The 16,099-nt window shown below is 33.5% G+C and overlaps 2 protein-coding genes across 3 annotated transcripts; both read left to right on the top strand.

Moving 5' to 3' along the window:
* Nucleotides 1-322: 322 nt before the first annotated feature.
* On the top strand, nucleotides 323-3,423 carry LOC115999049 (DNA replication complex GINS protein SLD5). Of its 2 annotated transcripts, XM_031238788.1 has the most exons (7): nucleotides 323-746; nucleotides 1,923-2,045; nucleotides 2,311-2,393; nucleotides 2,490-2,599; nucleotides 2,751-2,826; nucleotides 2,916-3,033; nucleotides 3,150-3,423. In XM_031238788.1, exons 1-6 carry the CDS (start codon nucleotides 564-566, stop codon nucleotides 3,013-3,015), a joined length of 675 nt encoding a protein of 224 aa, XP_031094648.1. In that variant the 5' UTR covers nucleotides 323-563; the 3' UTR covers nucleotides 3,016-3,033; nucleotides 3,150-3,423. The 2 variants fall into 2 exon arrangements, with proteins under 2 accessions (XP_031094648.1, XP_031094647.1); XM_031238787.1 differs by having other exon boundaries at nucleotides 324-746; nucleotides 2,916-3,198.
* Nucleotides 3,424-9,880: 6,457 nt separating this feature from the next.
* Nucleotides 9,881-11,289, top strand: LOC115999854. The gene is made up of 2 exons (XM_031239792.1): nucleotides 9,881-10,449; nucleotides 11,047-11,289. Exon 1 carries the CDS (start codon nucleotides 9,903-9,905, stop codon nucleotides 10,425-10,427), a length of 525 nt encoding a protein of 174 aa, XP_031095652.1. The 5' UTR covers nucleotides 9,881-9,902; the 3' UTR covers nucleotides 10,428-10,449; nucleotides 11,047-11,289.
* The last annotated feature ends 4,810 nt before the right edge of the window (nucleotides 11,290-16,099 follow it).

Here is a 16,099-nt window from a genome sequence, read left to right as displayed (position 1 = left end):
GTGAATATAGAGTTCTGAAATTGTGAATTTAAAGTTCAAAAATTATGAATATAGAGGAATAAATTCTTTAGACAAATGGCACGGAAAGATTTTTTTTTTTTTTTTTTTTTTTTAAATTCAAACAGTGTCATTTTGAAGCAAAATGATGCCCTTTTGGATCCAGGTCCGGACTCGGGTCCATGGCATAATAACTGTGCAAATAGAAAATGGGCCGATTTGGTATTTTTTGTCTTAAAGGGCTTATATACTAGGTCTGATCCATATTGGATGGGCCCAAACACCATCATCATCTTTGCATTTGAATTCACTGAATGAAAGATAGAGAGGTATCTCCAAAAAAAAAAAGAAGATAGAGAGGCTAAAAGCGAGGGAAGGAAGACCGAAGGCGGCGGTCAGTTTGGCGGTGACCGGCGGAAGGGGCGGAGATCGACGTTTGGCGGCTAACTGCGGCGACATCCGGTGGAGTTCTTGTCGTACCGGCGCCAAATTTTCAGTTCTCTTCATCAGCAGAGCTGAGAGCTGATCCTCCCTCCCAAAAGAGTATACACTAGAAGAAGGGGATTATGGATTCGGGTTCGGGGGATGGCGGGTCAGGGTTTCCGACGACAGATGACTTTGAATCCCTGATTTCGACTACCGACGCGGAGCTGATGAAGCGAGCTTGGCGGAACGAGAAGGGTGCTCCCGAAATTCTTCAATTTGAGGCTGCTCTTGTCCAGAGATCCCGGGAACAGATCCAGTTGATGGTACATCACTATCTTTCTCATTACCTTTTAACTTTTCTTTTTCTCTATGCATTTATTTTTCAATTTAGTTTAAGTTTTCTGTTCGATCCCCGTTCTATATGTTGCATACTGAAGATCAGTCTCTGTTTGGGTTTCTGTTTGAATTTTTTTTTTTTTTTGGTCGAATTGCAATGTTTAAGCTATTTTTGATAATTTTGAAAGATTAGATAGTACAGTGAGTGAAGCTCTCCCATCGTTCTAGGTCTGCGAAAGAAAGATGTAACGTACTCAGATTTTGAAAGCTGTTTCTACTAAAAGAGCTTAGGATTATTATTTTGATTATAGTGGATCATTATTCAAAGCAGAGGTAGTATGCGTTGAAGGCTTAGAGCCTGAGATTATTGTGGTATTAATTAACCTCTCGTATAGAGAAAGGTAAAACACTGTTAATCCCAAAAATTTCCCCAGAGAAGAAGAATTTATTCTTCAAAGACTATTTCTTTAATGTCTTAATTTCAAAATGGCTATTAACAACATTATAAAGTATAACTTGTTTTATACGTGGAAAATTGTAGCTGGCCCAAGATAAAACAATCTAAATATAATATCAAGGTCTATGGTACACAAATATGAATGAAATGAAGAGATGACTGAGGTGAAGTTTGCACAGTCTTTTATATAAATAATGCTCAGATTACAAATGAATGTTGTGTGTGCTTGTTCTGCTGAAATGTAAGAGAACCCAATAATGTTTCATTAACCACAATAGGCCTCTAAATGGTATTCTAATAATGCCTATGTCCCATTTTACCAGTCTTGTTTACTATTCTTTAGTCAAACCAATTTTTTTCTTCTTTGCTTATTTTCTTTAGTATTCTTTAATGATTTTTAAATTTGAATTTTTTTGGTGCTTTATAGTACTTTTAATGTAGTTTCTAAATATATAAATTTTATATACTAATACTAAACAATATTATGAAAATTTAAATTAAAAATAACTTCAGTCATGCATCGTTAACCAAACCTGACACATCAAATGGGATGAAGGGAGTATTAAATTTCTCTGCTTGTGTGATATTGGTTTAGAGCTAGGGCAATCTCTGGTTGACCATTGTGATAAATTGTATCTATTTCTAGTTTGTTGCTTTTCTTGTGTTAATTTCTACTCCTGCCTCAACTTTTATGATGCTTCTTTAGGAGGAAACAGTGGAGGAATACACAAAAAGTGGTGTTGATCCACTCACAGTATCGCTTTACCAGATGGACCTGGACAGAACTATGTTTCTATTAAGATCATATCTGAGAACTCGTCTCCAAAAGGTAGCCTTGAATTATCTATTTTGGTATGCAAGTTTTAAGCAACTGAAATGTTCAATTTGCTTGTTACTTTTTTATTTTTATTTTTATTTTATCTAGGTTAAATATGTTTAGTTACAGACCTTGCTGTATGCATAACATTCATGATTGATCATTAATTTTGGTGACCCCAAACTATCCAAAGTTTGACATGCCTTTTGCATGGAATGTCTTATGTATAAGGCTTTGTATTGTGTTTCTCTGCTCACATTATACGTTAACTGCACAGATAGAAAAGTATGTGTTTCACATCCAAAGAAGTGATGAATTTTGGAACCGTTTATCTAAACAAGAACAAGAATTTGCTCAAAGGTAAATTGTTATATGTTAGTACCTCTGTTAGTAGAGAGTACATTATTTTTAGTCATCATGTATCTACTATTCCTACTAAACAAACAATGCTGACAGGTGTGCTGAAGATCTACAGACACATTTTGAACAGTCTGTGCTCTCAAAATTGCCTCCAGGTTTCAAGTCTCATTTGAAGCAATCTTCCGTAAGTGAGCAAGATGACATGGGTAGGTTTGTCTAACCAAGCACATTTTGTGTGTGCATACTTGCTGGTTTCTGAAATTTGAATGTGAAGTTGTGAGGAATTAGTTAATATTTTCTTTGCATCCTGCAATTTCTTCCTTCCTGCTTGAACTGATTACGACCTTGTTATCATAGTCCCAGAGCCACGGCTGGAGCATTATGTGATTTGCAGGAGCAAGAGGTTTTTGGGAGCTTTTCAGCTGGATGACAGGTAAACAAACTACTAATACTCCACTCCTAATTGTTAAAATTACATAATCTAGCAAATAGTCATTTTTGGTTTTGGCTAAACCTCAACAGTGGGGAGGATCCTGTAAGCATTGAAGCGGACGATTTATATGCTTTGCCTTACAAGTCTGTTAAGCCGCTGGTTGAGAATGGGCAGATAGATATTGTATGAGCATTTCAGAGCTTTGCTGTAAGTAAATTGTATGAGCATTAAATCGACTTCATTTTGTATTAATTATTAGTTGACTTAATTAAAGCTAATTACTCCGTATTAATTAAGCATGTATTCTGTTACATGATTAATAGGCTAAGCATATATATGGAGTATTTGGTTGAGTTTTTCCACTCCTCAAAATCTTGCCAGATTTATCTACTCCTTTTCAGAAGTTCTTCAAACCAGTTATTACTCGCGTTAGATGTGGCACTATACATAAATAGTAGTGAAGTAATCTCTTGGCAACTACGGAGTATGTACAATGACAATGTATGCACATGGTCAAAAGATTGAGTGTGAGTATAGTGACCTAACAAATACTCGTGTTTAAATTCTCAATGGGGGAAGATGTTGCATTGAGATATATACTGCGATTTACCTCCCTTAGGCAAAGGCGTGAGGGTCTTTCAGGTTTACGATTTAAACTTACTAGGCTAATATAAGTGCTGGTACTTTGTTAAAGCTTTGGTGTTAGAATATAAGATTTTATATACAAACACATGCAAACACGAATAAATAAAGAAAATGACATTCAAGTTAAAAGAGTATAATTGAGGGGAACAAGAATTAATCACGAATAAATAAAGAAAATGGCACTTAAGTTAAAAGAGTATAATCTAGGGATAGAACACATAATCAAGGATTTGAGATGATGCATATAGGTATCATAGTCTACACTCTATATGCCACTATTGTGGTCAATTAAACAATGATTAGGACAAAAAATTGACTTACATTGAGATGTATCAATTCAAATATGCAAAACATTAAAATTCTCATATTTCTCATATTTTTATAGTGAAAAATAGAGCTCTCATATTTCTCATATTTTCACAGTGAGAAATAGAGATTATGTAAAAAGTGGTTTGAAATCTTAATATGCTTGAGACAAAACTCAAGTTATCCCCTACAATTCTTTCTCCTCTTCTTGGAAGAAGACATGCATATACGGAGTGTATAGGAAGAAAAAGATTGGAACAATTTTTCGAAGTTGTTGAATGTTCTGTAATGATTCATTGGCTCATATTTTGCCTGATTTTTATCTTCTTAAACTCAAAGGTATTTTCAGATAAGTTATAGCCTTATGAGTTAGGTTTCCAATGTCACTTGAATAATCTCAATTGTATCATTGTAGACGACAAAGATATGTCTAAAATACTAGATCATGATCAACTGTTGTGGGAATACATGATTTGGCTACTTCTTCTTCTTTTTTCTTCTTTTATTATTATTATTTTTTTTTTTTGAAATAAGATAATTAATTCATTAAATCATCAGAAAGATAGTCCACAAGGAAAGGAGGAGGGGTGTCGAACCACTCCCCGCAACCTGACATAGAAACGGCCTCCCTAGTAACCAAATCTTGTATTGTTTTAATTTCAATCATTCAAGACGTACTCTTCTTCTCCCAAAGAATCTCACATTCTCACGATTATGTTACTCAACTATAAGGTATTGGATATCTCAGATCTTTTTAAATTCACGTCAAAAATTATATTTTTAAAGGAATAAGGGTCAAATAGGTCACTCAACTACACACCAAATTATAATTAAGCCATCGAACTTAAAAAAAATGCAATCGAATCCCTGAACAACAAGAAGTAACGATTATCGAATTTAAAAATATTTTAAATAAAAATAATTATTTAATTAAAAAAAAAAAAAAAAACTACTAGCTTCCAAAGAGACCTTCGTCTCCATATTAGCCAGAGAGACAAAGGGGCATTCATCTTCTTGTCGGAAACAAAGGTCCTTGGCCATAGAGACGAAAAAATCAGCATATTTTTTTTAGATAATTATTTTTATTTAAAATTATTTTTAAATTCTATAACCGCCACATCATATTATTTTCAGGTAAACATGTCATTTTAGGTTAATTGCATAAGTTTGTGTAGTTCAGAAATCCAATTACATTGTTTTTCAAATTTAATGGCCTAATTATAATTTGGTGTGCAGTTGAATGACCATGAATTACTAGGAGAAACATGATGTGATATCAGTTGCCACTCTTACTTTCACATTCATCAACCTCCAAATCTATTTCAAGCACTATCTACCAACTATCACAAACACTAAAAAACACTACCCTCAAAATTGCAACCACCCTTTTCCTACCTTTATCATACCTGCCAACCCCAAAGCGAACCCCGCCCAAAAATTTGTGACGAGAATTGAATCCCTATCTTGTTATTAGAAGAAAATTTTAAGTGAGACTTCTTATCCGCTAAAATAATTCCTTGGAGTTCTTCACATAATACTTAATAGCACAGGAGAGAAGGACACTAGGGTGTAGAATAAAACACAACACATGAGAACTATAGATAGTTCTCTTAATTTTTTATAGTCTCGAATCGCTTCAATCAGACATCCTATGAGTAAAAAAATATGATCAATATACTAATGCATGAGCAATCTATTTTTTAAAACAGGAAGGTAGTAGGTCTAAACTTTCATTGAGTCCAATTTCACATAATTAAATTAGGCATATATATATGACTCTTCATTGCTTAGAAGTTTTTTTTTTCTTTCCACTTTGGCTCTTTACCTAGTTCAGAACAAGTATTGCGTGAAAGAAATGTTGCATGATGTTTGTAACAGAAAGGTTCAATAAAATATATATAAACATATATTTCATTGTGACATTCTGCTAGGTGTCACTGATGACTTATAAGTTATTTAATAATGACTTATTAAATATTACTTGTTGCTAGTATGACTATGAACCTAGAAAGTCAGACATTAATGGCCTGTGGTAATATAATGTTGAGAACTTTAAAAAAGAGTTATTGATATTGAATTATATAGTAATAGTTGATTAATGAATTAATTCAATATTTAATAGTTTTAGAATTTTAAAGGCTAGTACATTTTGGCCTAAACCAGGCTATATAAATAAGCCTTCCCATTTCTTAAAGAGAAGAGAGAAAGAAAGAGATTTTTTGCAATAGGAAAACAGTTTTTCACAAAAAAAATCTTTGGGAGTTCTCATGTGCTAGGCCGATAGACGAATTAGAGGCCGTACATTTGGACGGTTCAGGAGTTGCTTTTGCCAAAGCATGCTTGAAGGATAATATTGCTTAAATCCTTTTTATAACGTAGAATCTAGAAAAAGTGATTGATTCTTTCGTTACGTGTATCGGTGTATGTATATTTTTCTAACATGTATATATATGTATTAATAAGAAATACATAATACTATTATATCAATTTCACATTGTATTCTTCAAACTTACAACGTAAGCTTTGATAATATAATATAGTATATGTATTTCAAAAACCATATATTGTGTGTGTGTATATATATATTCAAATGGGAAACAAATTAATTAAAAATATTTGTTTAGTTATATATCAATTTGTATGAGAGACGTGGTGCGATCAATCCACTGGATTGTATATGTAAGAAACCTAGTATTATTGAATCATCATAAATAAGGTCAAAGAAGATATAACTAAGCAGCAGACAAGATATGATATTTTAAAATTTACAACTCATTTCGTTGTGTGTACTACATATATATAGTAGATAGATTATATTAGTATAGATCATGATGATGATGATAGCGATAACGTAGTTTTATCGATATGTAATAATTTATTTATTTATTTATTGTTAATTTTCTTATTGATATACCCAGTGCTATCAAGCTTCAGCCATGGACATCTCATGCATTCTACGCGTAACGTTCTTATGCAGTTTGCTTATTTTAATCTTCAATTCTAATATTGACTCAAAATTAAAATATAATATTCTCGTAAGCAACAAATATCTCATATCAATTATATATTATTTTCTTCCCATATAAAGAGTATTTTTTATATATATATTTATTTCAATATGTTATTACAAGCAATTTTAAAAAATTTCCTAGGTGTCCCCGGGTGCCTAGGTGTCCGATTATTTATTTATTTATTTATTTATTTTTTTTATAATTTTTGGGTTTTTTTAGGGTTATGCAGGCGGCAGTCTAGGCGCCCGCCCGTGAAGTAGGCCGATTATGGCATTATTCGCGGCGGTCTAGGCGCCCGCCGGTGAAGTAGGCCGATTATGGCATTATTCGCGGCGGCACGTTGGGTGCCATTTTTTTATATGCTTTTTTAGTAGTACAGACTGCTGAAACACAAAGAGCCAATACCGTGTCCACTGAGGCTCAATCTCATGACCTCCCATTTGGGACAGTCACTACATACCACTTAGCTTAATCCCAATGTGATTTTTTTCATCTATTATGTAGGACAATTTTTTAAATTCGTTAGTTAGTTAGTTAGTTTTTTTTTTTGTTTTTTGTTTTTTTTTTAAATCTTTTATCCTTAAAACATTATAATTGCTGAATCTATTTTTTTGTCTCTCTATTTTTGGAATCAAACTGAACGAGAAAAATATGGGGAAGAAATACTCAATTACTACGTACACACAACCCTTCACATATAAGATGGATCAAAACAATTTTCATACAAAATATTTTCAAGATCAATCAGACCAGGTGGAGCAACATCTTGACAAGGTAATCAGTGTGTTTCTTGAAAGCATATCTTTATTTTCTATTCTCATGTGTGTACGTCAGTACGTATATGATAACATTAATATAATTAGATTTAACATTGTAAAGTAATGAAAAGACTTTAGTGATCGAATAAGGTGATTATATTGTTTCAAGTGTTTAGTACAAGTTTTGAGTGTATCCCTGTTTATTACAGTAGCTACTAGCTAAGAATAACTACATTTGTAATTTTTGGAGAAGTTTTTGCACAATAAAAATAAAAGAGAGGTTTTTTCACAAATAGGAAGACTAGTTGTTTTTTTTGTTTTGTTTTTTTGTTTTTTTGTTTTGTTTTTTTTTGTTTTTGTTTTTAATCACTACAAAACCAAGGTTTTTTTTATGGGTCACGTTTGGAAAGAAATAAGCGCAAGTCGCTTGTTCTATGCATCACTGCGCCCAACCTAGTCTAAGACTCTGTTTGGCAGAGCTTATTTAGGAGCTTATAGCTTATTTTAAGCTACTAATAAGCTATAAGCTCTGTTTGGTAATGTTCTCAAAATAAGCTAGTAGCTTAAAATAAGAGCTTATTTTGAAAAGCTACCTGTAGCTTTTTAACTTTTTTCCATCTTTATTCTTATTATTTTAAATAAATGACATCCTTTATCCCTCTCAATTAAAACCCTTTTGACATTTTCTTTTCATTATGTTTGGTTGTAATTCCAGTTCGATATTTATGTTTGAACATTAATTTTTGTATGGACTAATCTTATGAATTATAAATATTTTTTTTACTTTATATGTTTTCAAATATATGTTCTTACTTTATATTTTATTTAAATATATTGATTTCATTATTTTATATTTTAATATATAAACAAACCTATTTAAATTTAAAATTTTTTAAATTGTATGAAGATGTCCTTTTTAATCTTTTTACATTTATCAGCTTATCAAAAAGTTAATTTTACCAAACACCTTTAAGCATAACAGCTCTTCATATTTCAGCTTCGAGCTTATAGCTTTTCAGTTTTCAGCTACTTTTCAGCTTTCAGCTACCTTTTCAGCTAGGTTTGCCAAACATAGCCTAAGTATATACTCCGTATATTGTAAGAAAAGTTAAATTTTAAATTTAAATCGTAAATGCTAGGCCCTAAAAAGTAAAAGTGAATCACTAAATCAAATAAAATAAAAAAGTCAGTCCTAAACTCTAATAAAATTGAAACCTTAAATGCAATGCACTTTCGTATTTTTGCAAGTGCAATCTTTTAATAATAAATATGGAATATATTATTACTACTAAATGTGAAAATCTGAAAAATTCTGAGAAGTGAAATTTTAGTGTTCAAGACATATTAAAGTTGGTGATACTTATGAAAATGACACTGCATTTTTTTTAAAAATATGATCTGATATGATCCGTCAAAATTTTTCAGATGTAAGGCTAAAAATGGTTCTTAGTTTTCTTATAAGAACTTGTTCTATATGATCCAACACACACACACACATATTACATGTTTAGAGTATAATTAAAACAATAAAAATAGAAGTAAATAAAAGATGAGTTAAGCTAATTGATAAATCACGCATTTAACTTAAGAAACGTCAAGGGTTCAAATTTGCTTATACTTTCTATTGTGTCCCGTAATTTTGTTATGAACACTTTATAATGTGTTTTCTATTCGAATCATTTTATTAAAATAGTAGTTATGTTTCATATTGTGTTATGAATATTTTATAAAGTTTTGACGTATTTTATTTTTGGTTCATATCCAACAATATTTATGGTTATACTTTTTAAGTGTTTCATTTTTTTTAATTATCTCTTTTGTTTTAATATTTTGCCACACTCAAAAAATTTTCTAGGTCCGCCTTGTTGATTAATGGTAAATATAATGCTTGTTGATTCCCCCCTAAAGACATGCATCTTGGGGCTCCTTTCAGCTGATGCCAACGATGCGGGTTACTTAGTGCCCTCCTTGGGTGGGAGCGGTCTCACAAAAAAAAAGAAAAGAAATACTATTATATTTTTTAGATGAATTTTACGTGAGAAATTGAGAATGAGTTGCTACGTAAAAGACTTCATGGCCAAGCATACATGGAGCTCTCATAAATGCGTTACAGTTTTGCTCCAGTGGGATCCTGTGGTATCCATCTTTGAAACCGTGAAAAACTTTCCTTTGGGCTTATTGGTCAAACCCAATACACGTACTCAAATCTCACACGCCACTAACGTATACATATCACATCTGGTATATGGGGATTGTATTTTTTCAGGAAATCCCACACGAAGTTACAATTTTACCCCTTCCTCGTCTAATATATACTCCGTAACTAACTTCGGTTTCTACTCCATTTCGATCAAACATGGATAAATGTAAAACTGCTCAGAAGCCGCCGGCAAATGGGAAGCCAGTCGACGACGACGCGGCGAAGAAGCCGCAAATATGGGACTGCGGAAGCTCTCTCTACGACTCGTTCGAGCTGAAGTCATTCGAGCGCCAGCTCGACTCGGCTTTGGCTTCTAGAAGCCTCTCGATGCCCCATTTATCTGACCGTCGGGTCGTTCATCATCTCCAACCGCCTCCGCCGCCTTCTCAGCCTAAGAGATCGTCTTCGTCCAGGATTTCTCGGTCGCTCCAGAAGCTGCTCAAATCCGTGTTCCGCCCCAAACAAACTAGTAGCGGCGGCGGCGTAAAACATCTCTTCCGTGTTCCAGAGCCGTCTCGTGGCGGATCATTCTACGTCGTCTATGATAAGTCCGGCGAGGCGCTCTCGACGATTCCGGAAGTGCCGGAGTCTGATATTCTCTCGCCGGAGATCAAGTCGTTGGTGCGGCGAACGGCCTCCGAGCGGTTCACGCCGGCTTCTATTGGTATTTCATGTGCTTAGCTAGCTTGATGATGAAATTAGGGTACGTATTCCTAATTTCCTATTGCTTACAAAAAAAATCGACATAATTGTCAAATGGATTGAAAACTTTGGGGTAAAATGCGGAACGATCGATCTCGTTCGTTGGATCGGTTAGGTAGCTTCTGTTATCTTCTTTACCAAACACTCCATTTTTGTCAAATATGCTCTCTCCTTTTTCCTTCGTTTTTTTTTTGAAATACTTTTTCCTTCGTTTAGTTTTTTCCTTTTCGTTTTCGCTCGTCTCTGAAAATCTCAGATTTGACTGGGAACCCCTTTCTTTGAGTTTTGGCTAACGTTCTTTTAGCTTAAGTAGCATAAACTAATTCATTCAACGTCCTCTCTAAGTTACCTAAATTTGACTTTAACGGCTTTCGACAATCTTAATGCACATTTTGATTCCTATAATATTTTTCTTACATGAAATAATCTCAATTTGTAACTTTTGAAACTCGTATAAAATGATTGATATAGTTTCTTTGCAAACTCGTATATGTATTGGAATAGATTGATTGACTCATATAGTTTATAATATAATGTGAAATGTGTCTCTTAGCTTGTACCAAGTATGTGTGTTGAATTGGAATTTAATTCCCTGCAGGACAGCATTGCATGTTGAATTAAAGATAACATAGACAAGGTTGTGGGAAATTATGTTATCCTATTAACTGAGACTGTATGGGCATATGGCCGGAGCATTACTACTAGCTAGAGATGACAGTTTGCATCTAGAACCTGGGTACTCACTTTTATTTAATTTGCCTAAGTCAAATTTGAATGTAAATTTTTTACTTATATGTAAATCGATCACGTGGTAAATATAAATTTCACTTATTTTGACATACTTTATATTTTTAATATTTAAGTATTTCTGGATATATATAAACACATATGATGATTCTTACTACATGCATCTTTTGAAGGGCAACATGTTGTGTTACAATCCTATCGACCCATATTACATGAATCGTGAATATGAAATCATCTCTTCTAAACTTCACAGTCATCCCCGATCTACGAATGCTCCCTCTGGCCTCCACCACTAGTCCATCATTTCATTCTCAACAAGCTTGTGTAATAAAATTTCACGTTTTGACATTAATTGAGACAACTATTCATGGAGTTCGCACTCTTCATTTATGCTATCAAATTTTGATGGTATATTGCATTATATTTACTGCTTCCGTTACTATATTTCACTTCTTGTTTTTTTTTTGGGTACAAATTTTAATTTGAAAAAAGAAAAAATATATGAAATTATTCAAAAGAAGAGTTTGAATATTCATTGAATTAAGTTATTGAGTCACGTAGAGGGTGTGATTCGATTCAGCAATGGCTGACACGGATCAGGTTACTGAGAAGTTGTAGTGTCCGGCCTGCTATTTCATTAATGTTGGTATCGTGGCCACAATTGAATGCTCAAAGTGTCCAGACCGGACATGTCAGGTTGATAGCAACCTACCAGGATTACAAGGGAATTGCATTGCATGGTTTGCAAATTGCAAGCATTAAGGTTCAACATCATCAACTAACTGCTTTAATCAATATAATATATGTAGCTACTAGGATAGCCACTCATATACAAGATACATGTCTTCTATATTAATTGAATGTTTAAATATATTTTATTCAAAATTATTTTGGATAAGACTCGGTGACAAGCTCCCCAACTACACATAACTGTTTTAGTTTAATATAATATTAAATGAATAGGGTGATTACTAGGGTGGCGAACCCACAAGAAATGTTGTTTTGATTAATCAAACCAACCACAGCCTCAATTTAGTTCTGCGAATTTAAGAGAGATGAGAATAATAAAATCAAGGAATAATGTTGAAATAGGACACCAAATTACACAAAAATTACAATTGGGTCTTTGAATCGTGTAAAACAATGAAATTAAACCTAAAGTGATGCGCAACTCTGGTTATTGCTGACATGGCAGTCAATCCATTAAAAAATTATGGAGGTAATTCCATTTGGTCATAGATTTATAGGTAACAGTTCATTTTTAGTCTTTTTATTATTAGAACATCCACTTTTGGTCATAGTATTATTGTGACATGACTATTTTTGGCCTTTAATCAACAAATTAGTTTAAATATCGTTAAATATAAGGACATTTCGATATTTAATTATGAATGTTTTCAAAAAAAATAAATATAAAAAATATAACGGTTCAACATACTTTGTATAAAAAATATTGAAATGTCTTTGTATATAACGATATTTCAACGATTTTGTTGCTGGATGACTAAAATTGGTTATGTCATGATAATACTAAGACCAAATTAGGATGTTCTAATAAAAAATGACTAAAAGTAGATTGGCGCCTATAAATCTATGACCAAAAATGGAATTAACTCAAAAATTATGAGACTTTTAATTTATTTTATTATTTTAAATAAAATAAATTTAAAAACCAAAAAAAAAATAAAAAATCCCCCACCACCTCCTCCATATTCGTCTCTGGCCGAAGACTAGGACGGGGGAGATGGTGGTCTTTTTTTATTTTTAAAATTTTATTTTAGTTAAATTAATTGAAAAAAAATTTCAAAAATAAATTAATGAGGCGGTTACCTTGTAAGTGGTAATTGGAGGAAAATGTTAATTTTGGTTTTAATTGCATGACTTTTTATTACTCAATGAATCAATTGTAATTTTTTGGAGTTGGATGACATAATTACATTTTTGTAGAATTAAAAATTTTAGGGATAAACTACAAATAAGTCATCTTATTATTTGGGAACAAGCAAATAAGCCATCCAACTCGAAAAACACTTAAATAAGTCACTGAACTCGAAAAAACAAACCAATTAAGCCATTAAAACCGAAAAATATAGCAATTAACCCATTTTTAAAATTTCCGGCAACAATTACCGGTACCAACGACAAATTCCGGCTACCGGTGACTGAAATGCAAATGTATGAGAAACCCGAATTGAAGCCTATGAATAATCATACTGAAGGTAGAAGAAATTGATTCTTGCCAAAGTCAGACCAGAAGTCTATGAGAAAACCGAATACAAATACTCTGTAGGGATCACGAATCATAATGGTGCCAAGGAATACTACTGCAGATCATCTTTATGCACTTACCCCAACGAAGAAACTTCAAGTGCAGGCAAGATACCACTGTGAATAGGAAGATCAAGAGGAAGTACTATGAGGTCCACATTCTGGAAAATTAAATGGTGACACCGAATAATGTACTGAATTCAGGGATGAAGCAGCAGCTTAGGTCAAAGATTTCCCCTTCAAAAAGATGGGAGGCGCAATAGCAGCAACAACACAGAATCCAATGTGAAACTTCATCGTGGAGAGGGCGACCATGGTCGCCCTCTCCGTGAAAAGGCAACCATTTTTGGTCGCTCTCGCCGGATATGGCGACGGGTGACGACTCGGCCGTCGCTGGTCGCCGGAATTTGTCGTCAGTGTCGGTAATTGTTGCTGGAAGTTTTAAAAAATGGGTTAATTGTTCTATTTTCTGATTTCAATGGCTTAATTGATTTGTTTTTTCGAGTTCAGTGGCTTATTTGAGGGTTATTCGAGTTCGATGGCTTAATTGTTTGTTCCTAAATAGTAGGATGATTTATTTGTAGTTTATCCCTTATTTTTTTTATGTGGACCATGAATAAATGTTCATATGTTAAAGGTATATCATTTGTGTATTGAATGTTTCAAATAATGAACATTCAATACTCAAATAATGTACATTTAAAAAATGAATCTTTACGGGGCGTTTAGTTGGAGGGAAGGAATTAAGTGGGAAATGAAGTGTAATTCAATGGGAAAAGAATAATGCGGGAATAAAGTGGAGTTTAAATTCCAGTGTTTGGATGGCAGAAATAAAATTACTGGAATTTCAATTCCAATATATGTACCTGGGAATCCTAACGTTTTTCTAGTTTGATATTCTACATCTTCTGCTAGATGTATCCAAACAGCTTTCCACACAATTTCTGGCTTTGACATTGAACTTGAGGTCAATAGCGTGACAAAAAGTTTCCTTAAAGAATACGCAGTTGCCCATAGTGATGCCTCCAAAATTGCGTCCACATATTCTTTGTCGTCCTCAATCAATCCTCTAGCGTAACAGGCATCTCTAAATGACATATATTGTTTTCTATCTACAAACTTGATTTCTTCAAAACTTCTGGGACCCCTAACCAAGTTTAGTAAACACCTCAAATAAAATAGTTCACCGCATTTTGGTGGAACATAGAAAATCCTTCAAATTGCAAAATTTCTTTGCCTAGGATGCCATTCTCTTTTGTCTTTCTTCCAAACAAATTTCCTAGGCATTTCTAAGTAATTTAACTGCCTAGCATCCTCATACTTCAAATTAGCTGCAAACCATGCGGTGAACATACTTTGGGACACTGTGGGACGATTAACAACATTGTCAACATTATCACCATCATCAAATATAATAGATTGCTCATTAGGTAGATGGAAACTTAAGCGTTCCACTGAAGGATTCCTAAATTGTATGTCAAAAGAAAAAATCCTCCAAGTAGCTTCACATGGTGAGATATACCTACAATTGTAGTACATCTTGATTTCATCTACAACCTTCCCAGTGGATTCGTCAACGGTACTATTGCAGAACTCAGCAGTTACTCGATCATTTCCCTTGTTGACGTACTTGAATAAGTACTTGATTGATCTTGACTGATTACACCATTCCACATTAATATGCGCCCTGTATTTCATCAATAAGTACCTATTATGAGGCACAACATATCTGCTGTCCAAATCTATGCCATTCTTCTTTATCGTACGACCATTATCACACCTACGATAAATTGGATAACCATCCCGATCCAACATTGAATTCGTCACATATTTCTTTGGAAAGAATTTAGAACATCGGCCATTTACCATGCACGGTGAATTCTTCCTATATGAACCACAAGGACCATGCATGCATCATGAATTCTTCCACGGCTTTGTAGTACTATAGATCACATATCTCATTTGGAATCTCAGCAGATATCCACATGTCTATATCTTTTGGGGTTTTAGGATAGTCATTCTTTGTCAAGAATACCAAAATATACGCATGCGATAACCCTCTTTTCTGAAATTCAATAGTATAGATCACTGAAAAAAAAAGAATTAGGTTTCAAACAAAATGATAATCTTATTAAGTAGAAATTAAATTTGAGATAATTTACCAGCTAAAACGACTCCGAAAATGTTGTTCTTGCGAATCTCTGAAATAAGAGCGTTTAGCTTCATTTCGAAAAGGCGGCATATAATATCTGGCCTATCTTCCACCTTTAAACTACTTGCTTTTAGAAACCTTTTTATCTCAGGCCACTTCGGGTTACATGTAAAAGTAATAAAGAGGCTCGGATAACCATAGCTTTGCAAATGGCCATTGCATCTTGGTAGTTTTGAATCATATATCTGGCACCTCCAGTAAAGCTAGATGGCAAGATTATCCTCTTTCCTTGAGCAGTAAGATCTACTTCTCCATTAGTCAGAGCATCAGTCAAACACTTAAAAGATTCACATCTCAAAGTTTTTTGCTGTGTCCTTATGTAGACTAAACGCCTAGACTCAATCATAGTATAAGCATCAACAATATATTGTTGTAACAACCTTCTTGCATACAATAATGTTGATGTCTGATCCAACCTATCTTG

The sequence above is a fragment of the Ipomoea triloba genome, chromosome 12 (assembly GCF_003576645.1).
Source record: "Ipomoea triloba cultivar NCNSP0323 chromosome 12, ASM357664v1".
Lineage (NCBI taxonomy): Eukaryota > Viridiplantae > Streptophyta > Magnoliopsida > Solanales > Convolvulaceae > Ipomoea > Ipomoea triloba.
The sequence above is the reverse complement of the archived record's forward strand: the minus strand, read 5'-3'. Positions and strand labels throughout refer to the sequence as shown.